The 26,039-nt window shown below is 42.7% G+C and overlaps 4 protein-coding genes across 24 annotated transcripts in view; 1 reads left to right on the forward strand and 3 right to left on the reverse strand.

The window, feature by feature from the left end:
- dync1i1a (dynein cytoplasmic 1 intermediate chain 1a) overlaps window positions 1–1,915 on the reverse strand; it is a 34,621-nt gene extending 32,706 nt beyond the window's left edge. For 4 of the 9 annotated variants that reach the window (XM_019868853.1, XM_019868851.1, XM_019868852.1 and 1 more), the window contains exons 1-5: window positions 1,657–1,763; window positions 1,159–1,310; window positions 972–1,086; window positions 511–598; window positions 281–286 (exon numbers count right to left, since the gene is read on the reverse strand). In XM_019868853.1, coding sequence (XP_019724412.1) covers window positions 281–286; window positions 511–598; window positions 972–1,086; window positions 1,159–1,278 — 329 coding nt within the window. In that variant the 5' untranslated portion in view covers window positions 1,279–1,310; window positions 1,657–1,763. Of the gene's footprint in view, window positions 1–280; window positions 287–510; window positions 599–971; window positions 1,087–1,158; window positions 1,311–1,656; window positions 1,764–1,814 lie in introns of those variants that run through there. The other 5 variants (XM_019868856.1, XM_019868855.1, XM_019868854.1 and 2 more) reach the window with 3 other exon arrangements.
- On the forward strand, window positions 1,898–18,627 carry pdk4 (pyruvate dehydrogenase kinase, isozyme 4). Of its 7 annotated transcripts, none has more exons than XM_019868867.1 (13): window positions 1,898–1,975; window positions 3,145–3,336; window positions 3,653–3,794; window positions 5,247–5,318; window positions 5,910–6,094; window positions 6,268–6,357; window positions 6,681–6,758; window positions 6,930–7,006; window positions 7,082–7,180; window positions 7,253–7,366; window positions 7,548–7,661; window positions 8,065–8,224; window positions 18,479–18,627. In XM_019868867.1, exons 2-12 carry the CDS (start codon window positions 3,219–3,221, stop codon window positions 8,206–8,208), a joined length of 1,233 nt encoding a protein of 410 aa, XP_019724426.1. In that variant the 5' UTR covers window positions 1,898–1,975; window positions 3,145–3,218; the 3' UTR covers window positions 8,209–8,224; window positions 18,479–18,627. The 7 variants fall into 7 exon arrangements, with proteins under 7 accessions (XP_019724426.1, XP_019724427.1, XP_019724423.1 ...); XM_019868868.1 differs by lacking the exon at window positions 18,479–18,627 and adding an exon at window positions 12,220–12,557; XM_019868864.1 differs by lacking the exon at window positions 18,479–18,627 and having other exon boundaries at window positions 8,065–9,862.
- Window positions 10,141–12,515, reverse strand: asb4 (ankyrin repeat and SOCS box containing 4). The gene is made up of 6 exons (XM_019868863.1): window positions 12,208–12,515; window positions 11,625–11,924; window positions 11,270–11,512; window positions 10,936–11,183; window positions 10,691–10,804; window positions 10,141–10,607 (listed from the first exon to the last, which is right to left on the reverse strand). Exons 1-6 carry the CDS (start codon window positions 12,491–12,493, stop codon window positions 10,419–10,421), a joined length of 1,380 nt encoding a protein of 459 aa, XP_019724422.1. The 5' UTR covers window positions 12,494–12,515; the 3' UTR covers window positions 10,141–10,418.
- Window positions 13,819–26,039, reverse strand: part of ppp1r9a (protein phosphatase 1, regulatory subunit 9A) — a 36,847-nt gene continuing 24,626 nt past the window's right edge. For 3 of the 7 annotated variants that reach the window (XM_019868843.1, XM_019868841.1, XM_019868840.1), the window contains exons 7-19: window positions 23,808–23,960; window positions 23,052–23,105; window positions 22,481–22,710; window positions 21,407–21,503; window positions 20,510–20,645; window positions 19,157–19,236; window positions 18,489–18,612; window positions 18,293–18,356; window positions 18,082–18,139; window positions 17,000–17,119; window positions 16,813–16,836; window positions 16,494–16,676; window positions 13,819–16,425 (exon numbers count right to left, since the gene is read on the reverse strand). In XM_019868843.1, the coding sequence (XP_019724402.1) occupies window positions 16,264–16,425; window positions 16,494–16,676; window positions 16,813–16,836; window positions 17,000–17,119; window positions 18,082–18,139; window positions 18,293–18,356; window positions 18,489–18,612; window positions 19,157–19,236; window positions 20,510–20,645; window positions 21,407–21,503; window positions 22,481–22,710; window positions 23,052–23,105; window positions 23,808–23,960 (1,485 nt within the window). In that variant the 3' untranslated portion in view covers window positions 13,819–16,263. The remainder of the gene's footprint in view (window positions 16,426–16,493; window positions 16,677–16,812; window positions 16,837–16,999; window positions 17,120–18,081; window positions 18,140–18,292; window positions 18,357–18,488; window positions 18,613–19,156; window positions 19,237–20,509; window positions 20,646–21,406; window positions 21,504–22,480; window positions 22,711–23,051; window positions 23,106–23,807; window positions 23,961–26,039) is intronic. The other 4 variants (XM_019868844.1, XM_019868845.1, XM_019868847.1 and 1 more) reach the window with 4 other exon arrangements.

Below are 26,039 nucleotides of genomic sequence, written 5' to 3' on the forward strand. Positions count from 1 at the left end.
GCTGCCATTGTGCTGCAGCCAAAATGTGCTTGACGATAATTAGGTAATATTGGAACACACACAATACATTTATTGTGCACACTGTATCGGTATGGCTTGCTGACACGATATATCAGAAGTGCTCCATTTTCAATGCAGAAGAAAAGCAACTGAATTTGTCAAAAATCAATAGCAGCTGAGGTGAGTGCCCGTGTTCCACTGGGCATCAAATTACAGACACGATGGCAAATGTCGTCACATGCAAAACACCACACCTTCGCCACGTTATACACATTCTTACCTAAATCTGTGATGCAATTCACACAAGACAGAGAAGAATATATGTCAAAATAAAAGATGAGGCAAAATTATTGCCAATCCAAAACACTTTGCTAGCTCGATCTTGAGGTGCATGAGGCTTTGAAATCAAAAGAGAATGTCATGTTCAGAATGATGGGTCGTAATTCCGAAATGAAGCAATGGCTTTGTGACATCCACGTTGTAACTTTTCGAGTCGAAATTGTGCCGTACCTGCCCGCTGCTCCGCCATCGGCTGAATCCTGGCTCTCTGTTTCACTTGGCGTGCTCATTGATTTTGACGGGGATAAAAGATTTGGCACTGAAAAATATGCAAATGCAAATTTTGCATTGTAAAATACATATTTATGAAAATCTGACATCGGTTGGCCCCGTTTCGCATTCACTGTTAACGCTTTGAAAGTGTAAAAATACTGTAGCTCAACTTGGAAGATGGCTTCACAATTATGAGGCGTTGTTACAGTATTCGACCACAAGAGAACAGCATTTCTGAAACCCAACTGGAAGTGTAAGACACTCTTGGGAGTCCCAACTAATCTATTCGAAATGAGCACAGGATGATGATACACTTATACAGTATAGAGACTTGTGAGCCAGCCAGATTCAATACTGCACCGACAAAATACTGTATCTTTACAGCATGCTATCATTAAGTCGATCAAGGAGGTCCAGACCTAAAGGAGGCTCGGGTGAAATGCCGATACTCTGCAGCAGGGCCTCTGTCTCTCGGCGCTTGCGGTCCAAGTCTGAGTCCTCTGAAGTCGCCTCCGTCTTCTGTTGGCTCTCTGCCTGCACAGGAGAATCCAAAAATAAATTCAAAGGTGCAGATGTGTCAACTTAAATGCGGTGCGATCGACTTACTTTTTTGGTTCCCTCTTTCTTCTTCCTCTCCTCTTCTTTTCTCTTTTTCTCCTCCCTGATCTGGGCGAGGCGCTGCTTCTTGCGCTCCAGCTCTGCTTTTAGGTCACTTTTGTCCGACATGGTCTTCTACTGAGGCTTTTGGGGTTATAACACTGTGTTATTGAATCACAATGATCAGAGTGAGACATTGTTTTTCAGAAACAACGAAGTCTACATAGCTTTACATCAAGAAAACGCTTATAATTTCACTCTGCAGTTAAACCATGACCCTGCATCAAATGCTACCTGACAGCATACAGTACCAAATACATGATCGGAATAGGATAAATACAAAAGCAATTTACCATGCAACGCCAGTAGAAGGCAGATGTTAACAACCACGTCTGTGGCCGTTAACCCACAGCTCGCAGCTCAAACATCAGTCACCTAAACCTCACCTGAGAATTCTAATGGTCTGCATGCATTTATGTTACATTTAGAAACACGCTCTCTTCCTACCTTGTCCACTCGTGTTGATAATGATGTGTCACGGCAAAAGATGCTGTCTCACTGCTACGCCCCTAGGTTTCAACACATCCTTTCTCTAGATGTCATTTAAACAGAGGGCGTTCAATAAGGCACCAAATTGGTCTTCCGAACCGTTCGGCGAAGCTTACGGATGGCAGCGGCTGAAACGGTGCATTTCAGATAACGGTGACTCTAATAAGACAAGAGGCAGGTGGAGATCCAGAAGCGGAGGAAAAGATTGATGCTGAGGAAGAGGGACTGTCCCTATTGTCATGGCTTTTGCTACACTGCCATCTTCTGGACTCTTCAAGTAAATGACTGTGATTTTTTGTATTGGCGTTGGCTACGCCGCCATCTTCTGGACACTCCAAGAACGTAATTGGAGATCCTTCACAGCTTCTCGTGCCGATAAAAGTCATTTTACATTTCATATTACCGAGTTTCCCCTATAGGCGTCTGCTCTTTGTCCGAATAGTCATTTGTTTAACGCAATTGGATGACTATGATGCACACACACAAAAATGTTACTATTGAGGCAAAGCTGCACTTCGAGTGCTACTAGTTAACAACTAGTACTTCAATAATAGTACTAGTAGCATGAGATGGCAACCCTTGCAGTTTTGCCTCAACGGTGACAGGTAGTTCAACCGTTGTGCAGAGATTCATACAGTAATGAAGGTGGTACTGGAAAAAAAATGTCACGAGGGACTAGTAAAACGAATTTGTTCTGCAGACATGTTATACTGTAGTGGAATAAGCAGTAAAGGAGAAATGCCACGCGGCGTATTTCACACGTATGACAGTCTTGTAGTGGACATAAATATTTACAGGAGGGAAAGGCAATTGTGGAAAAATGTCACTAGGCGTTTGAGCAGGTTCTTTACTTGAGGACACTACACTTTTATGACAGTACGTCAGCGCTTCTCGTGCCGGTATGGTCATTTTACATGCCGATGATTTCATCGAGCACCAACGGTGACTCGGTGCATCTGTTGCGATCTGTTTCAACAAAACTGCAGCGTTTAGATCCGCGCATTGATTTATTTCATTGACTGCAGGTAATTCGGTCTCTGGGAGATGTCCGACAACGTTATCGCTCGAGCAAGCGCATTAGTGGGGCATACTTTGACAATATAACGTAATGTTTTGTTTGTAAATAAAATGACAACTCTTGTATGCACTTGAAGTGTTCTACCGGTGGGGGAGGCTGTGGTTTATTGGTTTGCGATGGGCTCTAGTTTGTTTCTTGACGACCCTCCGTCCCTCCCAATCCTCGCAAACATGGCGGCCATTGGTGTGATTCTATGTCAATCTGTCGTCGTCTCCGCCCAACAACAGTCCTGTCCAAACATCATTTTTGGTGGGTCAAATCATGCGAGGCGCACCCTGCCGCGGAGAAAGTAATGTGCATTTATTACTCATTTCAGCATCTAATCGGCAATGTTAACCAAGAGCCTTCTTTCACTGTGTGTTTGCTAGACAAAAAGCGGCAAACTGGAGTGTGTTGAGGGAAAGAGCGTTCGTGACAATTGGGCTCTTTCGGGACAGCAACAATGAAGTTCGCACAGTTTCTCATGAAAAACAGCTCAGTGGCCGGAATACCGAAGCAAGTGGAGAGGTTTTCAAAGTTCTCCCCGTCGCCTTTGTCGATGAAGCAATTCATTGACTTCGGTAAGTGTTTCCAGGACAGTTAATTATGTTGCCGGGGGTCTTCAAACAAGATGAGCTAACTTCTTTCAGAAGGTGATTTTTAACTATTGCAGATAGTGTAATTTTTTTCATGTATAGTACTCTGAATGAGCACAGAAATTGACACAAAGACTTTTGCATCGGTGCCAGAAAGCACAACTGCCCTTGAGAGGTTGCAGTCAGAAGTTGCACAATTCTTCAATCTATGGTCTTTTGGAACAGGAGCTCCATCATCATTTGACAGAATCGGGCCAAAGTTTGTTTGCTAAGTTGTTTTGTTTTACCCACGTGACTACAGGCTCTGCCAATGCGTGTGAGAAGACCTCGTTTGTGTTCCTGAGGCAGGAGCTCCCTGTAAGGCTGGCTAACATCATGAAGGAAATTGATTTTCTCCCGGACAAGCTCCTCGGCACTCCTTCTCTGAAGCTCCTCACAAGTTGGTAGGACACATCAGATACATTCTCCTTTTATGCGCAATATTGCATCCAGAATTTGAGAAGGATACAGCCCAAATTCCCAGCTTCAAGGTCAAAAGCACTCTGTTCAGCCTGGTTGTGATACAGTTACACTCTTTATGTAGCTAAGTAGACTGGAAGAAGTTCAAGCCAGCCAGTCAGGATGCCTTATTAAGCATTTTAATTTCAATGCTCCAATTTCATAACACTTTCTAACGACCACTTAAAACTGTATTAAACATTCCTCCATCAACGAATTGTCATTACATGCATGTGATAGAGGCCTCATGATCTGTGTCATATTCGATAACACTGACGGCACAGTCAGTTTCCCATATCGTTCTTTCAACTTTTCTCTTTTAAACAATACAAATTATGTTTATTTGTGCCACAAATGTTTTGTTGATAGTGACCATAACCTCCAAAAAGGCAAGTTTATGCATGTCCGGGGGGTGGCCGTGGCTCAGAGGTTAAAGCGGGTCGCCCAGTAGCCATAGAGTCCACTCTTCGCTTCGCGCTCTGTCCGAGTCATGTGTCATCGTGTCCTTAGGAAAGACACTTCACCCACTTTGCCTCCAGTGCCACTCACACTGGTGTATAGCTGGGTGTGAATGTTATGAACCTGGGTGGGTTGCAATAAAAAAACTAGTGAAACTATGCTTGAAATAAAAAAGTATTACTCAAAATGCTTGGCCAAGTTTACGTCACACTTGTCCTTTAACTACTACTCGTTAGGTAAGTTTAGCGTGAGCATGGTTATTTTTCTAAACTAGTCCACTTACATTGTTGTCTGATATCCTAGTAATGTGCCAGGAAATAACAACAACACATTAGACAGCAATCCTCCACGACAGACTTTGTTCCAGTTTGACTGTTATTTTGTCATTACTATCTGCTGTGTTTCTGCGTGAGTCACGTGACATGATTTCAACGAGAAAAGGTCAGTCAGTGCACCTCCCCTGACTTGCTTCACGGCATGTGTCGCGCGTATATATATTTGGCCCTCATGGCCCTCATGCCTGCTTGCACTGTGACTTTCTGTGTTGTGCAGTACGTGCTGTTGATGCACTGTAGCTGTGGAGTGCAACCAAGGCGACAAAGGTGGTTTTGTTCATTGTATGAGAATATGCTTCTCGGTCAACCAGATGTTTCCATGACAGGAAATAAAGTGAGGGTCATTTGACGGGCAGCCCAAGACAGACGTTATTGCATTGTTCACCTTTCACCTACTTTCTCAACACTCGAGCGTGTGACTCTGCAAGCTGCATTATATGCAGTCTTCAACATTTACTGGCCCGCATATACATGTACAACTTTATGTATCATTTACTCCAAATGCTTATAATGTGACAAACTGTATTTTCAGCGTTTTTACATCTTTTAACGCGTTGTAACAATCCGAACTCATCCCCAGTGTTGTTTTTTTGCTGCTCATAGGTATTCACAGAGTTTGTTGGAGCTAGTAGAATTTTTAGAGAAAGATCCAGACGATAAGGAAATCCTGACAGGGTAAGCCATTTATATCAAACACGCATATGCGCGCACACAGTCCACTTTGTTGCTATTGAACCGGTGCCATCATTTAAGTATAGTAATTGTTTTTATATTACACTGTAAAAATGTTTTATTATTTTGGCCGGGAATCAAATTTTGCACCTTGCGTGTTTGCTAAAGCCACTATCAAGTTTAAAGAAGGCGACCCAAATAACTGCAAAATTGAACTTCATCCCCATCAGAATTTTACGTCTTGGAACTATTGTTTGCTTTGGCTATCCACTTAAATTGGCCTATTTAGAATCATTTTCAATGCTGCATTTACACTTAAGCTTTATTCATGTTACCAAGGGGTCCACAGTTTAACACACAGAACCTTGATGTATTTGCAGAAAAAAAACAGGATGGACACCAAACACAAAAAATCAGCACCACATATAACAGCCTCCAAAATGACGATAGAAATTAACAAATCCATATTCTACAAATAGAGCTATGTTTGCAGTATTTACACTGCATTTTTATTTTAGCTGGCTAACTATTCATTTCTCAGCGTAGCTTCCATACTCATACAGTACTGTACATCCATCATGTTTTTGTTCTCAGCTTCACGCAAACCCTGATTAAAGTCCGCAATCGACACAACAACGTGGTGCCCACAATGGCTCAGGGCGTGGTGGAGTTCAAGGAGGCCTTTGGCGTGGATCCCGTGACCAACCTGAACGTGCAGTACTTTCTGGACCGCTTCTACATGAGTCGCATCTCCACGCGAATGCTCATGAACCAGCACAGTCAGTATAGCACTTGGTGATTATCAGTGAGTTCATCCTCACACTTGCCTTACATTCAGGTGCAATATTCACGTATCGGTTGGATTTTTGTAGCAGTAAAGCTCTCTACTGTATGATTAGAATTGTGCATGTGCATGAATATTTCGAAATGTTTTCTGCATTGTGTTATGTAGCATTAATCTTCGACGGCAGCGTGAACCCGGCACACCCCAAGCATATCGGGAGCATTGATCCAACTTGTGATGTTGTGGAGGTCGTAAAAGGTAATGAATGATGGTCCTCAGTTCTGTTTTCCGCACACTTACACTGAATGTGTCATCTGTTTTGCACGGTGCTTGGACAGACTATTTAATCACGTTTTTATAGTCGGCATAAAGGGCTGATTGTCAAAAGATGTTATCATTAGATTTATGGCTGGGATTTATTGGGTCTGTATGTGGGGTTAACCGGTTCACTTAAGGCTGGAAGCATAATAAATGCACCATCTACTTTCTATACATTGTCCCGCTATAATTTCCCCTTTCTCTCTTTGAAAAGTCAGTGATTTAATGGTTAAGACACTTCTTGTATTGTTCTCCACGTAAAGATGCCTATGAAACGTCCAAGATGCTGTGTGAGCAGTATTACCTCACCTCCCCAGATATGGAAGTCACACAAGTCAACTGTAAGTCTGAAAGAACCATTTGTTCCTTGCACTATTGAATTTAAAATATTTTGCTGCATTTAGTCATATTTGGCAATTGGCCACAGGTTTTAGGTAGGATTAAAATGGTTGACTTAAATTTCTTCTCTTTTTTTTTTTTTTTTTTTTTTTTAAATCATGAACGTTGCACAGCCAAAAGCCCAGACCAGCCCCTCCACATCGTTTATGTGCCATCGCATCTTTACCACATGCTATTTGAGCTCTTCAAGGTACAGTAAGCAACCAAAAGCAAAGCTTTTGGTTTTGCCACACCCGCTAACTGTCTTTATCATGTTCTCTGTCAGAATGCAATGCGAGCAACAGTCGAAACTCACGAGACGAGCCCAACCTTGCCTGCCATCAAAGTGCGCGTCTCACTGGGCACTGAGGACCTGACTATCAAGGTGAATGACTTAACGCGGTAGTTTCTCCCGCAGAACTCCTCTTTACACACCATCTTTATTCCCTATTTTTAGATGTCAGACAGAGGAGGTGGAGTCCCCCTGAGGAAGATTGAGCGGCTCTTCAGCTATATGTACTCCACAGCTCCTAGTCCCGTACATATAGACAACTCTCGTAACGCACCCCTGGTGAGACTTAAGTGCGCATTGCTTGTAAATTACGTTCTAAATGTATGCAAGTGCACCTGGCAAGATGTAACCACTGCAACTGCAAGTCCCCTTTTTAGGGCAAATTGATGACGATTTAACACTTCTTACAGAACTGGTTTGTTCCTCTAATGCTTTTATTCTTTCCTTAAACCCCTCGAAGGCTGGTTTTGGCTATGGGCTCCCAATCTCCCGTCTCTATGCCAAGTATTTCCAAGGAGACCTGCAGCTCTACTCTATGGAGGGCTACGGAACGTCAGCTGTCATTTACTTAAAGGTGATAACAGCACAAGTGATCCCCGATCCAAAATAACCATCCGCCGATCACGTACGCAGCTTTGACTGATGTCGGAAGAATGTAACACAAGACCCTTCGCAGCTGATAACGGATGTGCCCTTTTGTAAATGATGTGTTCTCACAAGACGGTAGTTGGAAATTGTGTGAAGGGTTAGGCATTATGTTACGTTAATGACGCAGCAGTATGAGTATCAACGTAGTGGTAACGAACAGATTCCATCAGTCTTAACACAGCTTTCACAAACTAGTAAAATAGCTAATATAGAAACTATGTGTAAACCCTTTTGGAGTGTTCCCATATAGCAAAGTGGTACCTCCAATGAAAGCAACACATTCAATCGTAGAGGCATAAGGGTCCTGACATGTTGGGCCCATTTCACAGGCGCTGTCCTCCGAGTCGGTGGAGAGGCTCCCCGTGTTCAACAAGTCCGCTCTGCGCCATTACCAGTCCAGCAGTGAGGCCGATGACTGGTGCATGCCCAGCAAGGATCCAAAGAAACTGGGCAGGAGCGAGAGGAATCACTGATGCCGGACTGAAGGAGGTAGTGGAGAAAATAATGGGGGAGGAGGAGTGGGAGAGAAAACAATTTGGCCAGTTCTGTTCAGATTATGACTTGAATTTTATTAGTTATCTAGACCACGACATTGCAGATTTTTTTTTAAAGTCCCAGTTTGCATTTGCTGCTCTCAATACTTTGTTAAAAGAACACATTTACCCGATAAACAAGCTGCGCTAGAGTTACAAATGATAGCTTTTAATTGGACAAAAATCCACAATGTTTCTGAACATTGTCTGCGGTAAAGGTCTTAGGTAGGTGTTTGAAAGTGAAACTTGCATCAGGTGATTTTGTTGGAACTGTGCATCTGTGCAAGCAGGTTTTATCAACGATACTATGTTAAAGGTGCTATTTGTAAAAGCCAATCACTTTTCTCTACTTTTAGTCACTATTTCAGCTGACCAGATCATAATTCTGTACATAACAACTGAAAAATGTGTTTTATTCGTGACAGTTTTATCTGTCAGTGACTTGGAAGTGAAACCTGCGTTCAGGCATAGAGTGCGTGAAGGGACCAACTACCTTGCTTTTTACATTTAGCATCTTAAACATACAGTATTGTATTAGAAGTTAAAATGGCTCACTTATTGCATGAGTACACAACTTGCACATTTCTTGCCTTAGATGGTCAAGAATGGTTGGTTTTATATCAAAGCAAACAGTTTTAATTCCAAAACATTTAACTCTCACAAAAAAAAAAAAAAAAACTAAATCAAAATAGCATATACTGTACTCATGTCACCTGATATTCCAACCACTTTACGATGACCTCTTTTTGAGGAGGTCATATGAATGTAACCACTAAAAAGCCGATTCCAAACAGACCCTCCTGCCTAAAGCATATTGCAGTGGTTCGGTCCACTTGGTGGATTTCAACCCTGCGCACCAACACACTCTTCAAACACCATTTTGGTGAATGACTGTTGACCGGCTCAGTTATTCACAACTGTGGCCAACTCATCAACAATCCGAAAGGGAACCTCTGTGCTATGATCATACCGTATATTTCTACTCTCAAAAAGGATTGTAGATCCTTTCAAGCCCAGTAAAGAACATAATACTACTGTAGTATTTCAGACATCTTTGAATGTAAAGTTGTGGTACCATGTTTTAGTATTTTAATCTCCTGAGTAAAATGGCATTTTTGGTCATAGAATACCAGCACATAAGGTGCCAGCTAGCCAAGATGTTTTTATTGCTGATTACAAAAAAAGGATTGAGCATGAAGATGCGAATGAATGTTAATTTCCATAAGGAAGGCCTCGATGCGCTTGTTTGAAATGAGTACTGTAATGTATGTGATGTCACCTGTTGCCAATGGAAGCGAAGGATCAACTTGTTTTTGCATGCACTCTTTCCTACTGTAGCAACAAGTGTGCCTTCTCATGACAAATGGCAAACGTGCTGATAAATATGTCATGTTAAATATTATATGCAGGCTGTAGTGATCTTAGACTTTGCTTCAATATCGTTACAGCGTCCCATTAAATGTACCAGTGAGCCTTTTCGCAAGGGTTTAGTAGGATTTCAAACAAAATGTGTAATTTCTACAAAACTGTCATGTTTGCTGGTGTTATGGTACTGCAGTTCATTTTTATAATGAATTTATGTCATAACAATGGCCAAAAAAAAATCATATTACCTCTATAACTGTCAGGCCAGGTTTTTAGCACATTTTGTGTCTGCCTTGTAACTTAACACTTTCTCCTACTAAATTCTTGTGAAAGCACACCGTTTATATCATATTTAACAATATTACGTGATTTAACAGTGTGGATATGTACTGTACATTTCATCTTCACCGGATGTCTGACATTTCTTATATTTCCATTTCAAGTGTTGGAGTTCACCAATAACCACAAAAACTGAAAGGAAGAAAAAGACGATACAAAAATGTGATGTCATTTGTTCCATGCGTAATTCTTTGTTTGTCCTTTTGGTAAATTTCACCTGCGTACCGGTTTCGAGAAACATGAAACTAAACGCAACTTGCCGTCGCAGTGTTGGCACTTTGGTTCCCTCCCGGCCTTCCACACTGTGTTGGAGAAGCTCCGTTTGACCCTACATGTCATGAACATCCTCGTCGCGTGCATCTCACACACTCGAAAAATGCATTCATGTTCCCCTCTCAATAGATATTGAATGTTCTCTGTTGAAACCATCTTGATATGTACCTGGATCAATACAGTACCCCCTCTGGTGTCAGTAATAAGTAGTTCTTAATACTTGACGGTAAAGGGAGCAATGCTGTTCCTCTTTCACGCGAGACCGCCATACTGCCTCTGATGGCACATCTGGTCAGGTGCAGCAAGCTGCGTGGGCTGTTAGTGCAAACAGCGAACAAGGAGTCGTAGAATTCTTTGTTTCGCTGAGATTCGACAGGACAAAACAGACTGACTTAAAAGACGGCAGCGGTTAAGAAACTAAGAAACTTGAGAGTTTGAATACTACCTTGTAGCAATCATCTGGAATGGCAGATCTCCACTTCCTTGTCGGCTTTAAATGTTCGTACGAGTTGACCATGATCTCGACAACTTTAGGGTAGTCATGGCAGGACTGCAACACCTGCGCAGGACAGGAGATACGGCGTAACCCAAGGAGGTCAGTTCCAGCTGGCAAAAATTCGCAGGATCGTGGGCGATGCACTGGAAAAACTTGATTTGCGCTCCAGCTTCACGTCACTTCGTCTCCCGTACCTTATGAAACTGGGGTGGGTAGATCCTGGCCGCGTTGTAGTTAAGCAGCAGCTGATAGCAGTTTTCGTGTAAGGCCGTGTGCCTTACGTCAGTAACTTTGAGGAGGTACTGGATGGGAGAGCAGCCGTTGATGTCCATGGCTCGTGCGTCCGCTCCGGCTTCCAGCAACATCTGCATCAGGATGTGATCGCAGTTCCAGGCAGCCTTGTGAAGAGCTGTTTTGTTATCCTCCTCTTGAAGGTTGACATCTTCAAAAGAGAATGCCCCAGTGAAACAAACGATCGTACTGTCTCAAGACGCAAATTCATTTATGAGAAGGACACTCAATGCAAACCCGCTTTGTGGTCCAACAGGATGCGACAGACAAGATGGTGATCTTGGCTATAGGTTTGCTCTTTCGTGTCAAAAGCCCAAAAGGCGGCGGTCATCAGGGGGGTCTCTTGCAAAGAGTTGACTAAATCCACAGGTGCTCCATGAGCCAAATAGAGTGCCGCCAATTCCGTGACCCCAAATCTGGCCGCAGTATGTAAAGGTGTGTCCTCCTCATTGTTGTGACTGGGTAGACTCACCTGCGCACCTGCGTGAGCACAAACAAGGAAAAGTATTTCGGATTCAAATACACAATTAGTCAATCTCCATCTATCTTAATTTGTCAAATTTACCTTTGACTATTTTAACAACGTGCCTACCTTTGAGGATGAGCAGCTTGGCGCAGGTCACGGATTCTTTGGTGATGCAGTAATGCAGTGGCGTGTGTCCACTCAGGGACAAGCTGTTGACCTTTGCACCGTGCGCTAAAAGCAGACCCACACAGTCGGCATTGGACACCTCGCAGGCCACGTGCAACGGCGTCTTCCCGTTGGGCATGCCGTTGACGGCCGCGCCTTCCTCGAGGAGCACCAGTGCGGTTTCCACAGCGTTGTACATCACACAAACATGAAGACCCATCGCCCAGGACTTCTCTAGTTTGTAGCCTGGCAGCCAATACCCTGTCACACATCGGAACTGATTAACCTCTTTCTTAGCTGAATAATCATCTTGGAGTGTGTTAATGAGCGACTGGTTTTAGGAAAGCACGTGCTGTTATTTATCTGTTTCTGGTAGTCTTGATTCCTGGAGCCTTATCGCCATCTAGTGAATAACTGACAGAACTCTTTGTGTGCTCCTCCACTATATCACGTTTCATTGATCGCGCACGCAATTATCACAGATTTTTCACCATATCTCATATTGTTTGACTTGCTTGCGTCATCTGAATTTATCTTCCCTTACCTTGTTTATAAGAGGCAAGGACCATGCTGGGGTCGTCCACTTCCAGAACGGTGTCAATGTCGAGTTTCTTGATGTGGAGGATCCAGAGGACCTCCTCGGCATTGTTAGTCTGCAAGGCATCCAGGTACCGTTGCTTTAGCTGCTTGACAGTTAGTTGTGTCGGGCTCAAGTTCTCCATGAACGCCTCTTGACAAGCGGGCCCTCGGCCTACATTCGCAACACCAGCTGGCTTAGGCAAAAACGCTCTCCTCACAGCATGGAGTAGATTGTAAAAGAATGTGCACATTCAAAGGAAAGATTCATGCCTACCCACAGTGGAAGGCCTTCAACGTCCTTATTTGGGGCTGCATGACAAAAAAACAACTAAAGCAACAAGTGACGGGAGGAAAATGGCAATAGAGTGAATTATAAATAGATGCAGCAGTGGGAGGGACTTCAGAACTTGAGCTCTGTATCTCTGAATCTGGGTTAGTGAGTCTGCTGTCACAGGGTCGTGGTTTTTGTCAAGCTGCAATAACTCCCAACCTTGTTTCTTTTTAAATCATCAAAAGAGACTGCGTTATTTATTGTCACCCCCAGTTCAAATTTACTGTCAAACTAAACATAAAACTAAGAGAATTACATGAGGTGTATTTAAAACAATCACGTAGCTTAGCATGAAGTCTAATTAGCTTCATGCTCACAAACAATGTAATGAATAGCAGTGGTAATCTGATATTATATTCCTTAACCAGTCGTGTCAAACTCATTTTTGACGTGGGCCACTTTGGAGTTAACGTCTTACTTCGGAGGGCGGTTATGACAGTGAAACCACAAAAATGTTTAATCGTCTCATTGCATTATTACTTGTACACAACAAATTAATGGATTATTCTTTTTGAAACAAGTCAAGCCAACTATCATAGTTGGTTCGATTATTGCTCAAGTGAGTGTGAATAGGGGAACAAAAATCTGACTGTTATTTATTGCACATGACAATATGACATTTCGGTACAGATTTTAGCAAGGATCATGGAAGTTGACACACATGATTTGCTTTCACGAGCCACATAAAATGACTTGGCAGGCCGTATCTGGCCCCCGGGCCTTGAGTTTGACACCTGTGTCCTAAGCAATGGATCTTTGGAAATGGTACATCAGCACATTTAAACAGACAATATAACACTATTCACAGGTGTCTATTCTTTATCCTCTGCAAAGAACGAATTAATATTACAGCAACTTCCTGCACAAGATCGCTGTCTATTTTCATCGTCCAGTCTTATGACAGGCTGGACCAGATTAATGGTATTTTAATTCATTTCGATGGGCAGATGATTTGATTTGCATTCATATTGCAGGGAACAAATTAGACTCGCATCTCAAGTTAACGCTGTTATGATCTTAATTACCCAAATTGCTATGCAAAAGTGCAAAATGTTGTGCAGGATGAAAGCAAACACGCATCAGTGACAGTACGTTTTATTGAGTGCGACAGGGATTCGAGCTGCCCTTTCAAATTTTTCATTATGCAAAAAAAGTAGATTAAAATAAGGGTGAGGACTGAGGGTGGGGGGGGGGTCTGAGAGGAACAATAGCACATTGTGGCAATGATCTGAAAGACAAATGAGCCCTTGTGGACACAACTCGGACTGTTTATTTTGGCCTGCTGGGAGCACCAGTGTCACATCTATGCATTGTATTCATCACACCAGGTAAGAGAAGTTGCTTCAGCACACTGCACCGTCTCACAGTGAATGAAACAAAAAATTAGGATATAAATATGAAAAGATTGTGGCAGCATATGGATGGATGAGAGGAAACTAAACAAGTGCAATGAGACGCTTTGTTAAAGACCCCGCCTTTGAGCACATTGCAATTCAGTTTGAATCAATAAATCAAATCATTTATGCGGAAAGGAATCAATAAACATACAATTCTAGATCAATCATTATTGGCTCATTGTAATTTCCTTACGTGATCAGTTGACTTTAGTTCATATACACAGACATAAGAAACAAGAATGTGGACATTGATCATGGTGACAACAGTCTATATTTGTAAACCTATAGAACTGTTCACAGTAATGACAGGGAAGTAACACTTTTCATATATTCATTGCATGTCCTTTCCAGTCTAACATCAAAGTATAAATTGTGAATTTGAACCCCGTCTGTGCACAGACGTGAACCATTTATATGATATGGCTGCCTTCCTTCCTCAGTATCATTTTTCATCTCATATTTTTTTTTCTTCTTATTGCAGGGAAAAAAAAAGTGTCTCGCGAGTTATTTCAGGAAAATTCTCTAAACTTTCTAAAGGCAGCTGTTGGATATTAGTTATTTAAAAGGAATACAAAAAGGAGGTCAAAGCGGGTGACAAGCAACAGTATACTGTATATATCAGCAGGAAGTTCAGTTAATTTTTTTTTCTTTTTTTTGTAGAATAGGTTTGGTCATTTACATTTGCCAGCGGTCTCCATTAGAAGCAGTCATAAAGTACATCCACTTTTGAGACCTGCTTCACAGTATTGGATAGCAGTGCATTTATACCGCAAGGAACATTGCACACGCCAGTGCAAAAGTTTACAGCGTTTGCACTTCCAGTGGTCTGGCAAGTTGAGACATATAGTAGAAAAGTTCCAGTGTTTTCCTTCAACAGCAAAACTAAGCAGCGTGGTGACACCTAGTGGTCACTATGAGTATTGCCCCCTATTGTAAAGGTTCCAGTGATCGATGAGTGTATAAATATGAGTCTATTAAAATGGCACATCAGACACATTTGTATCAGTATCCACTGTACAGGCTGATATATGGAAAGGTCCTGAAATTTGAAAAGCCTCGATTATTTATTTATTTTTTTTAATATATTTGATATCCAACTTAATGTCCATGTACTAGGATGCTCTTTGTCCTCAGCAGTAAAACAGCTTTGGCAAACTAGTAGGAAAATTGTATATTCGTAGTGAGGCAAATTTGTGCCCTAGTTGACAACTGTGCGCCACTAGTATTGGTATTATAACAGTCGACTAATTAACATCCAGTGCCTTGCTACTAATACTTGTGATGCTCAGATGTCTCCTCGTGCACAGTATTGCCTCACTAGTAACAATGTAATTGTACTAGAAAAAAGGAAATAGAGCAAACTCATACAGGAACCTTAATTTGGGGATGGACAGTAAATAAATGCTGCAGTTTGACCATTTAGGAGGCTAATAATGTGACACATGCCTACTAGTATTAGTTACGAGTACACCTCAGTAGTTTATTAGTAAGGTTTAATTGCATAATAATGGTGGCACTTGTAGTGCAAAGAACTTGTCTTTGTCCTATTGTGCTCTTGTAGTCCACAAGTGCACTGAATTCTTACTAGTGAGAACAAAAAGCACACTAGTATGTGGACCTTAAGATAGATGCTACTTGTACGTGCCGCATCCCTACTCATTAGGCCGAGGAGTGTAACTAGTGTCGTACCATAGTTTTTTTGAGAGGTTCATTTGCAAGCTACTAGTAAGCCAAAAGTGACACTCGTACTGGAAAAATGCTAGTGAGACACAGTCACTGTACTAGAGCGCATTACGCATTCTAAATGTAATCTTACAAGTGAGGATAAAGAGCAGACTAGTACACAGCTCTTAGGCTGGATAGCAATTGAATAAATGCTGAAAACATGTTTCCATACCGAAAAAGGGGTAGCACAGTTAGCTCTGGAGAGGATGTAGGATAAATATGCATTGACTATGTCACAGATTTACCCTGGAGATGAATAAATAAACCCAATTTACAGCAACAAACATGAAAAATAAATAGAAAACAAATTTTCAAATGCCTAACAACACAGGATCGGTGTAAAATGAGGCAAAATGAAAGGGCAGAATCCTGTAACCTGACTGTTTGTTTTGGTTTAACTTGCTTGGTGATGGAAAACATTCCCCAAAACAGTAGACTTGGAGCTCAAACCACACCCTGTACGAATGGCATCCTGCAAGGTTCAATCTTAGAGCCTTTGCAATTTGTCTTTGCGGGAACCCAAAATTCAAAGAGTCACACGGGATCAGGTCACTTGGGCCGCGCTTTATCACGCTTCTTTCTGCTGTTGCTCCATCTCTCTCTTTCTGAGCTTCTCGCGCTGTTTCTCCACTTTCTCATGGTTCCTCTTGGCCTTCTCCATCAGAACTTTAAGGTCTTTAATCTTTTTCTTGATCAAGGATCGATCCTGGGAAGAAGTTACTCCAAGGGACTGAAATCAGGAGAATATGAAAGAACATCTGACACAGATAAATCTGGGCATTCAACAATGAGGTTTACCTTGAGCTCGGCGCTATCCAGTTGCAGAAGTTTTTCTCCATTTATGTTTTTGGCAGTGAATTCTGGAATATGTTGGTCTAAACTGAGGCCCATAAGCCAGCCGACCACTTGCTGAGAGCTCCATTCTGCCACGCCGCGATTCTGCCACTGATGCTGCTTCTTAATCCACCCTTCTTCTAAGATCTGGTGACCAAAAGTCCAACAGACGCTCAGCAACATGATTACAAAGAATTTTGGGTCTTTCTCTCTGCATTTGATCATGATTTGGAGACTAAATTTGTAAGTAGACAAGGTAAACAGTTCCAGTTGCCAGTCTCACCTCATCATCTACCATATCCAGACTCTGCATTTGGCAGCACAGGAAACAAACCAAAAGAGGAGGGTGTGTAAACAATGCAAAAGACAACGGCAGCACCTTAAATTCGGTTCTGGATGATTTTTTTCGTGAATTCGGGGCGCATATTTTGAAAGAAAGCCCGTGTGCAGTAATTTCGAAGTGATTATACCTCATCAGATGAAAGCGCCAAGTTATCGGCGTGTCCTGATGTTTTGGCTTCGCCGGCCAGCCCGCTGATCTCCACGGAGCTGCTGCTGCTGGCACTCAGGTCCTCACTCAAAGCGGGCCCCTGACAAACCAGAGACAGAATTATCAAGTCACAATGGAATCCAGTTGTGAGCAGTGGGGGGCTGAATGGGCTCAATTGGACGATAGGCCTCTATTCTCTTGGCCTTTCCTTGGAATGTTATTGATTAGTATGTGCAGCTTGCAAATATAATGGAGGCTCTCAGCTGTTCACTGCATGTTTGAAACACATGGAGGCTGGATGAGAAGTCCGATCCGGGACTTTGCCCGCTGATTATGGCTCTCGTTGATTGGTCGATTAATTAAAAGTAAAGTGAAGATAAAGTGATTGTAAGACTGCAAGGAAGCAGAATTATGTGTCGAACATTTTTAACCGGGATTGAAGGGAAGCATAGTTAAATTTGTGAATTCGAAATAACAACAGCAATCAGCCAAAGTACTTGTTAATTTTCATCTGTTGTATATTCAGTTATAATCACCTTTTGAATCATCAAATATGCAAAATATTACAGTGATACCGTACCAGGTAATATGAATAAGAGAAGAAGTGTGGTAATGTAATACGGGTCTGTTCAACACAAAAAAACAAGCATTATTTTTGTAGAAATGTATAACACTCCGTGTAATATATCACCAACCACATTTGGTGGTGATATATTACCACCAAATGTGGTAATTTATCACTACACAAATTTGTAACATTCAAAAGAAGAACTGGGACTATATACAAAATAATCTTCAGTTTTGACGAACCGTATTTAATTTTTTTTTTTTATGCATTCAATATGATTAGATTATGCAGGTGCACCAAATGAAGTGGCAAAGGATTACATATAATTTCACAAAAAGGCATGCGTGACTGTTGAACATGTACTGCATATTCATCCAGAGAGCCACACTTCATAATTACTCCATAATGTCTGTTACAAAATGTACTTTGTATTATGAGTCCAACGTAATGTCTACAATATATGCAAGTCATTCATTTGTCCAGTGTCTGCAAACCTCGTGAAATTTTGGCTTGGCTTTCCGAGGGCTGTCCTCTACCAATTGCTCCGTGCAACTGAAAGAGAGTGGAGAGGCATGTTGCTTGACTATTATTGTACCACAACTTCATAAAAACACTGCACCTCATTTGGTCTTTGACCAACATTGGAGAAGTTAATGCCCCCCCCCCCCGCACCCCCCACAACAATGTCACTCGTCTGTATCTTACCCAGACTCAGGGGCTCGTCTCTGTTCCTCCACTTGTCGAGAGGGGCTCGATGTTGCAAGAGAACCTGCCAGAAAGATGGCAGGTTCGGGTGAAGGCCCTGGTACCAAACGCGCTGCCCCGCCACTGCTTTACAACGCTAAGGGAGCACTTTTATTGATCTAATCTGTGGGGTGTCGTCTGTCATAGGCGTTCAAACCTTCGTTTATTCGTCTGGGGGATCCCTCTGCACTGGCTGGACCCTTGGGAACCAGATCATAAGAGGCCACACTACGAATGGAGCCGGAGCGACTATGTCCTGGGCTGCTGCGCCCCTCTGAGACCTGAGGGATGGACAAGAAGAGGTAAGATGGAGAGTCGTATTTCGAGATATAGAGAAAGCAAAGGAAAAACATAAAAGACAGAAAAACGTGTCGTAATGTTGATGGGAGACTGAGCCATACTGATTCCGTGTTTCCCATTTCGAACTCTTTTTGATTTGGAAGCCTCACACTGCCTTGTTTTGATCTCCCTGTCAATTGGGATTCTCAAGTTGTTTACCCAACGTGAACTACTCAACTCAAGCCGTGTTGAAAATGACAAGATGCTATCCATCCACAAACATCCATCACATTCAGCGAGCGGAGACAAACGGCGACAGCGCCATATACTCAATTAGTGCTGCTGAGCAACACGCAGCAATTAATCCATTAACTAAATGGAATGGACAGAGTTCAGACACTCACAGGTACTCTAATTAAATGAAAATGCGTGGACCTTTATGGCATATCTCGGTTGGTGATCATGGTTGCTTTCATGACAATGACTCAAGAGACGTATGATGGAGTAACTGTTGTCGAGAAAGTGTGTGTTTGTTAAATGACAAACCTCTCCCTCTGTGGAGCTGATGCTGTCTGCTCTGGAGCCTTTCGCTTTGCTGGGTGAGTAGGGGGAGCCCTTCCTCAGTTCTGCACAAAATCAGCAGCATCAAATCAATGGTACCAAATGAGTTGCAGGGAGTATACACAAAAAGTGTCTGACTCTTGTTGCTGTGTTTGGGGAAAAGTATTAGTCGTGTCAAATTGCAAGGCTGACGTTTGTAGTGGTGTAGAATTGCATTTTTGCAATTTCTACTATTTCATCTCTTTTATTACTGTTTAGAAAGGCAGAATCTTTCGTTCCGAATGACTATCTCTGATCATCATTCTTTTTAGTATGTGCATCTTTTGTGTTCGACCAATTCTCCATTCAATTGGTTTAAACGCGGGAAATTATTTTGCTGTCATTCTAGCCTATTAGTCCACTTTCTTTCAAAAAAAGTTCTGCCAAACCGTTAATGCGTTAATTAGGCAATCATAATTTACTGAGATTACTCGGAGAGCCTGTCACATTGCACGAAACTATTCAAATTTGGAAGCGATCTGATCTGCACATGTCTCTCTTCTCCTCCCACATGTTCCCATTTCTCGCACGTCCCAGCTGTCTCCTTTTGCCGCCTCGGTTTTAATGTTGCGTAATGGGCTGCGTCATTCAGATCAGCACACATCCAGTCTCACCGCTACCCTGTCGGCACTGGTCACACATGTCACGCGTTCCGACACCGTCGCCGGGGAAATAAAGCCTGCTTAGCTCAAGAGGAGAGCAGGAAGCAGATATCAAGGCTTCAAGTTTGTTGTTCAGACTGCGCATAAGTGGACATAATCTGTGACTTGATCCATGAAAGCGGTGATTCTCAAAGTGTGGTACATAAAGGCTCAGGGAAATAAATGTTGAAGCTGTGCATCTTGTTATTACAGTGACTGACTTTTTTTTTTTATGCAGTAGAGTACATCTGTTAGGTACAGTTGAATTGTATTTAACATTTAAGTGGAATATAATGGGGACAATTCAACCCAGCCGCTGGGGGGCAGTGCCCTCCCCTGGGGGTGCACTGTTCCCCAGTGCCGGTCCCAAGCCCGGAGAAATGGGGAGGGTTGCGTCAGGAATGGCATCCGGCGTAAAACTTTTGCCAAGACGACCATGCGAGTTGGTAGGACGGTTTACAGGGGCGGATGGAAATTACTGACTCGCTGTGGCGACCCCTGAATAGGGACGTGCCGAAAGGAGAAGAAGAAGAAGAAGAATAATGGGGACAATTCATTCTTAGTTAAATCATTATTAAAGTATTTGTTCGTTTTTTTCACCGGGGGTAAAAAGTTTGCGAACCACTGTATTAAGGTCTAAGTACAGGGATGCACTGACCTCGACCTTGTGCCGCAGCTCCGGTGGGGCTGTGCGGCAGAGCATGCAGACTCTCCGCGCTGTTGCTGTTGTTGTTGTTGACCTGAATGTTGTTCTGCTTCATCAACTGCATCAGCTCCGACTCTAGTGTTGCAATCTGTTCAGAGGAGGAAGCAGGATCAATGTTAATCAACTGTGAGTATGTTGCTCTCAGAACAAAAGGCGTTCCACATGACAGGCGCTCGGGGAAACGAAATAATAGCCCCAATTTCTCTTTGCAGCTACGAAAGCTTCCGACTTTTGGGAAGATATTTTGTTTTAATTCATCCCAAAGCTGTTCCATGGGTTCGAGGTTACGGTTCTTCCATATTAAATTCATCCAGCCTGTATGGGCGTGGGGCCGCACTGGGAAACTATTATATTGATCACGAATTAAAATATCTGTATATGCACTACTAATGTGTACAGTAACAGACTGACTATACAGTTTCATGATGTAAAGTTTTGCCCTCACCTTTGCTTGTGCAATTTTAATGATGTGCATCCGAATAACGGTAGTAGTGCACATTTGGCCGCATCGGCGATCCAGTTGAGCAGACACTAACGCTTATGTCGTGTCATATTGCGGGCAAAGCAAAAAATAAATAACAAAATCAACTTGACGTTTGACCACAGGCCACGGGGACACCCGAGCCATCCGCTGTCAGTGTGAACTGAGGGGACAGCCTTGCAGAAATAAAGCATCCATGTGGAATAAGCTTTCTAGCGGCCATGCAAACTGTTGAATTGAAATGCACTGTAAAGACAATCTTCAGAGATTTCAGTGCGCCCTTTGGAGACCGCTTAGCGGAATTTTACAGACATATTTAGAACAACCGCATGAAGAGTCATACATCAACGTGGAATATGGTCTTTTACCCTGACTTGCAGTCCCTGGATCTCCGCCAGGTGAGCTTTCTCAGCCTCCTCCAGTCGTCGCCTTTCAGCATCCTCCTTCTGGATGAACTCCACCTCCCTGGAGGAGGAGATTGAAAAAGGTTGAGCGGGGGAGCAAGCCAATTTGAGCTAAACTCCCTCCACTAAGGCTATAATTTGGATCAGCACCAATGTATACACCTTCAAAGAATATTTGTTCAAATATTTTTTTTTTAACCTAAATCTATGCGTGAAAGTGCTCTGTCTGGAAAAAAAAAGGTGGGCTCAGTGTGAATCCCTTCGTAGAACACAATGTTCCACTGTTTGTAAATGTACACGTCTCTCCTACGCAGACATCTTTGCTACGGAGCAGTTTGTCTCTCATGTCAGCTTCACTTTAGCCTGCGGGGCAGGAGCCAATTAGAGGCAGTCCGATTGCAGCCGAGCGGCCGAGGTTGTGATGAGCCTCGCACAAAGAAAGACAAGTTGTGCCGCAAGGGAGTGGAAAGCCTGCTCTCTGTGCTGAAATGGGATAAGATCTTGCGGATTAAAAAAACAAAAACGTAACGCTGCCTGACAGATGGGAGTGTAGGAGATTCACATTCTCTGATTGATGATGCAAGCGAAGATTATGGGAAAATGAATTCATCAGACATTATTCATCCAACTACACTAAGTGTCAAGATGGGAGCAATGGCCTCATTTTGAAATGTGATGTGGAGGAGTCATAATACATGCGTAGGTGTAAATGTGAGTGTCGGAGCAATTATATTAGTGCGCCATAAACTTGGCTGCATTAAGAACACCTGCATGATCTAAAAATATCGAGTCGTTTGGAAAAATTCATCACCCGTTTTGCAACCCATTCTTGGTATTTGAAAGCCGCTGTGAGGTGCACGGTACACTTCAAAGTCAGTTTGGGCAGGCCCCACCTCACCCGCGACCCTCATGAGCGAAGCGCTGTACTAAATGGATGAATGGATTTCATTCTGCCATCTTAGATGATTCTTAAAATGGAGCCAAAATGATGATTGACAGTGAAGCGCGATCGTCTGGGTGCCATCGGGTGTGGCTTACTTTTGTTGGAAGTCTTTGATGAGTTTCTTGGCTTTGTTGTATTTCTTCTCCAAAGTCTGATACTGCGCCTGGGCCTCTTTGAGGTGTTCGTTAACCGTGTGGCACAGCGTCTGCGCCTCGATCCAGTAGCTCTCCAGCTTCAGCATCCTTTCCTTGTTCTCCTCGATGCTGGCCTTCAGCTGGCTCTTTTCCTTCTCCCACCGCTGCTTCTCCCTCTCCACGGAGGCCAACTGCGAATTCAAAAGACGAGACAAGAATTACACTCTTGACTCACAACAGGGATTAGACGAGACGTAATCACAATAATGCATCATTAATATCACATTAAAATGCTCTATTGATTAACACTGCGGGAGAGCTAACTTACATAACAGCCGTATCCAAAATGTGTTTTTTTTTTTCTGCGTCTGTTTGTGATAAAAGAAAACTGCGACATACAGAAGACATAGATACTTTCTGCATAAATGTCTCGTTATTTTAAACTTAGCCGGAAAGCTCGCATGCTTTTCAAGAACTTGTCATCACTCGCCAACATTCACGACAAGTCCCACCGACAGTGCTTTTGACTTACCTTGTTTTTAAGCTTCTGGATCTCGGCCTCAGTCACCGTGTGTTTGATCTGGAGCTGTTGGAAAAAAGAGAGGACAGGAGAAGGGAGAAAGGGAAGAGAGCGAGCGTGAGGACGGTCAGATCATCAAACGCATGGCTGCGCAAGCTCGATACAGTGTGACGGACCGAGGCGGATGACCCGGTCCGATTGCAGCACCAGTGATGATGACGTGCTCGCTAAGGCCCAAAAAAAAAAAAAAAAAAGGTTCATGAGGGGGAAAAAAAAGTTGACCTTCCACACCACTATATTCGTGAGTTCAAAGCACAAATATGTGAAGACAAGATGAACTTTTTGTGCGTGTTGAATTATGCAAAACATGCAAGTGGCAGAATGTTTCCAAAAAAACGTCCGCGTAATCCCAAAGAAACATATCATAAAGTGGGATTATTCCATACACATCTCCGCAAAGATCTGTAGTACACGTTTGCTATTTGAGCTCATCCTGTCCTGATTAACATATAAAACTCGGCAGCAAGTCGGAGCAATTGCCATCTTTCTGGGTCAGTGAAACTTGAAACTGGCAAGTGTGAATGCATTTGCACAAACGGGAGCAAAATACCGCATAATCAAATACGTAGCACGGCAAGTATCATCTGCTGAATTTTCTACGAGTCAGAGACAGTGGAATATAAACAATACTTTGTGGAGAGCTCTTTATTTTTATTTATCTATTTATTTATTTTAAATGGTTGTCACAATGCACCGGGTAAAAATTACCTCTCTGAACTTCTGGAACAGTTTAGTGGCATCCAAATCCGACGGCGACAAGACGTCGTCGTTCTCGGGCAGGTCGAACACTTCGATGTTCTTCCCCTCGCTTGGCGCGGCAGGCGCCGCCTCCTCGTCGTCTGTGGCGTACTCGCCTGTCTGCTTGAAGACCAGAAAGTGCCATGTCAGTCACAGATAAGCGTCTCGATTTTGGCCGAATTTGTCTTGCAGAACTGTCCACCTTGTACGGGTCAATCTCAATCAATTAGACTATTGCACAAAACTTCAGTTATTTCAGTAGGGGAATTGAAAAAGTGAAACTTTTTCATTGTAGAGATTCATTAAACACATCGGAAAAGGAAAACTCTGGCAATTTGTACATTACGTCTATTTCTGAGTATATCCTTTTCTTGTTCGGGTTACACGTGTCGGAGCCGCGTGTCAAAGTTCTCCCAAAATTTGCTTTTCATCTCTCCCCGACATTCTCTATTCATTTGCGACTTTGCATAAGTAATGCAACTCTTAATGCGAGCATCATGTAAAATCTAGATAACCTACTTAAGGTTCCCCAAATCTTGTCGGATATGAATTGCGCTGACAGCTCGGTCATCTGTAACATATTTCCTCCACGTCTTGAGAGGCGTCATATCCATTTGTCTTTCAATCTGAGCACATCGATCAAATAATCCATTTGGCCCGTGACCAACCCTGCCTCGTATGTCCAGTGACGTTACTCGGTAAAATATCTCTGGTGCCTTTGTAGCATCACACAATCAATCCATTTCAAATAATAATTAAAAAAAAAAAAAAAGCCGATGCAAAGACAAGACGTTTGCTGTGGCTTAATTTAGCTTCGTGCGGGGGGGGGTGATATTAGGCATTATTATCTTTCAAACAACTTATATAAGATGATTGTGTGACATGTAAATAATGAAGTGTTGACACTGTTTCTACCTCCCACCCACCCGTGTATTTTAACTCCTACACTTGAACCATTTTTACCTCTCTAAATTAGGTCATCGCTTCCATCCTAAAACGCAATGTATTATGACATCTAAAATGATTTTTTTTTTTTTTAAGCAAATTATGTATCCCAGTCGGATATGCAGGTGTCGCTCAGATAACAGGCTTGAGTCTCGTTTCCTCGAATAGGCCCGTCTGTTGCCATGGTTGCAGCCTCCTATATTAAGGTCCCATTGAGTGAAGGAGCAACACAATACATTGAAGGGCAGTTCCACATTAGAGTGTGCTCTCATGAACATAGCAGGCACCTCAAGTAGACCGAATGGCGGCTGTACCATTTTAGATTCCGAGGGGATGCTTGGCCCCTTGACTCTTTCAACAACAACAAAAAATGCACGCGTGTGCGTGTGTGTGTGTGTGTGTCTGTGTGTGTGTCTGTGTGTTCCTATTTAATTGACAGATGGCCAAGCTTGAGGGTTTGATGACAAATAATTCCACGCAAAAGTATGCGCGTGTCACCATTTCCCTTGGGATCAGATGTCAATAAAGAGCCGTCAGTCACATTAGGATACGGAGCCTTTATCCCAGCCCACCCGGGGAGAGAATTGCTGGAAAATTTATAGCCGTATTAATATTGATGAGTTCTACTTATTGCCCCTTAGATCTTGATAATGGTTTTGTTACGGTTTAATCCGCCAAAGCTTGGAATGAACGCAGAGTGTTTTCGGAAGCAGTTTGCAATCTTTATATGGACTATCGGTGGATGTTTGGTGGAAGACTTTTCTTATTTTTTATTTTTATGAACCTAACTCAAAGAGGTTATAGTTTCGCTGCGTTTGTTTGTGAGCATACTTGTACAAAAAAAAAAAAAGACAGATTACCTTCACCAGACACGAAAGCCATATTGGTATTGTTTTGATCGTGGTATGTTGGTTTGTTAATTCACACAAGTCCAAGCCTCCATGTTTTAATTCTTAGCGGTTGACTTTTGCTGTTGCTTGAGTCAAGATGGAAGTGGCTTCCCTTCTCCAGAAAAAAAAATAAATGGTGCTGTCTCTTTGTGCTGTTATCCGTGTTGTGAGACATTGCAGGGGGGGGATAAGAAAAGCTGGTTCCTTGCATGTCTCAAAGTGACTCGACTGTACATGGCGTCCCACGCTTGCGGTGCCAATTCTCTACAGGACTTTAATTAGAACGGGCACTGTTTCATGCGTGTGTATGTGCGTGTGCGCGCGCTCGGGATTATGACAGCACTTGGGATCAGCTTCCATGGCCCGG

The sequence above is a fragment of the Hippocampus comes genome, unplaced genomic scaffold (genome assembly GCF_001891065.2).
Source record: "Hippocampus comes isolate QL1 unplaced genomic scaffold, H_comes_QL1_v1.1 scaffold401, whole genome shotgun sequence".
NCBI classification, from domain to species: Eukaryota; Metazoa; Chordata; class Actinopteri; order Syngnathiformes; family Syngnathidae; genus Hippocampus; species Hippocampus comes.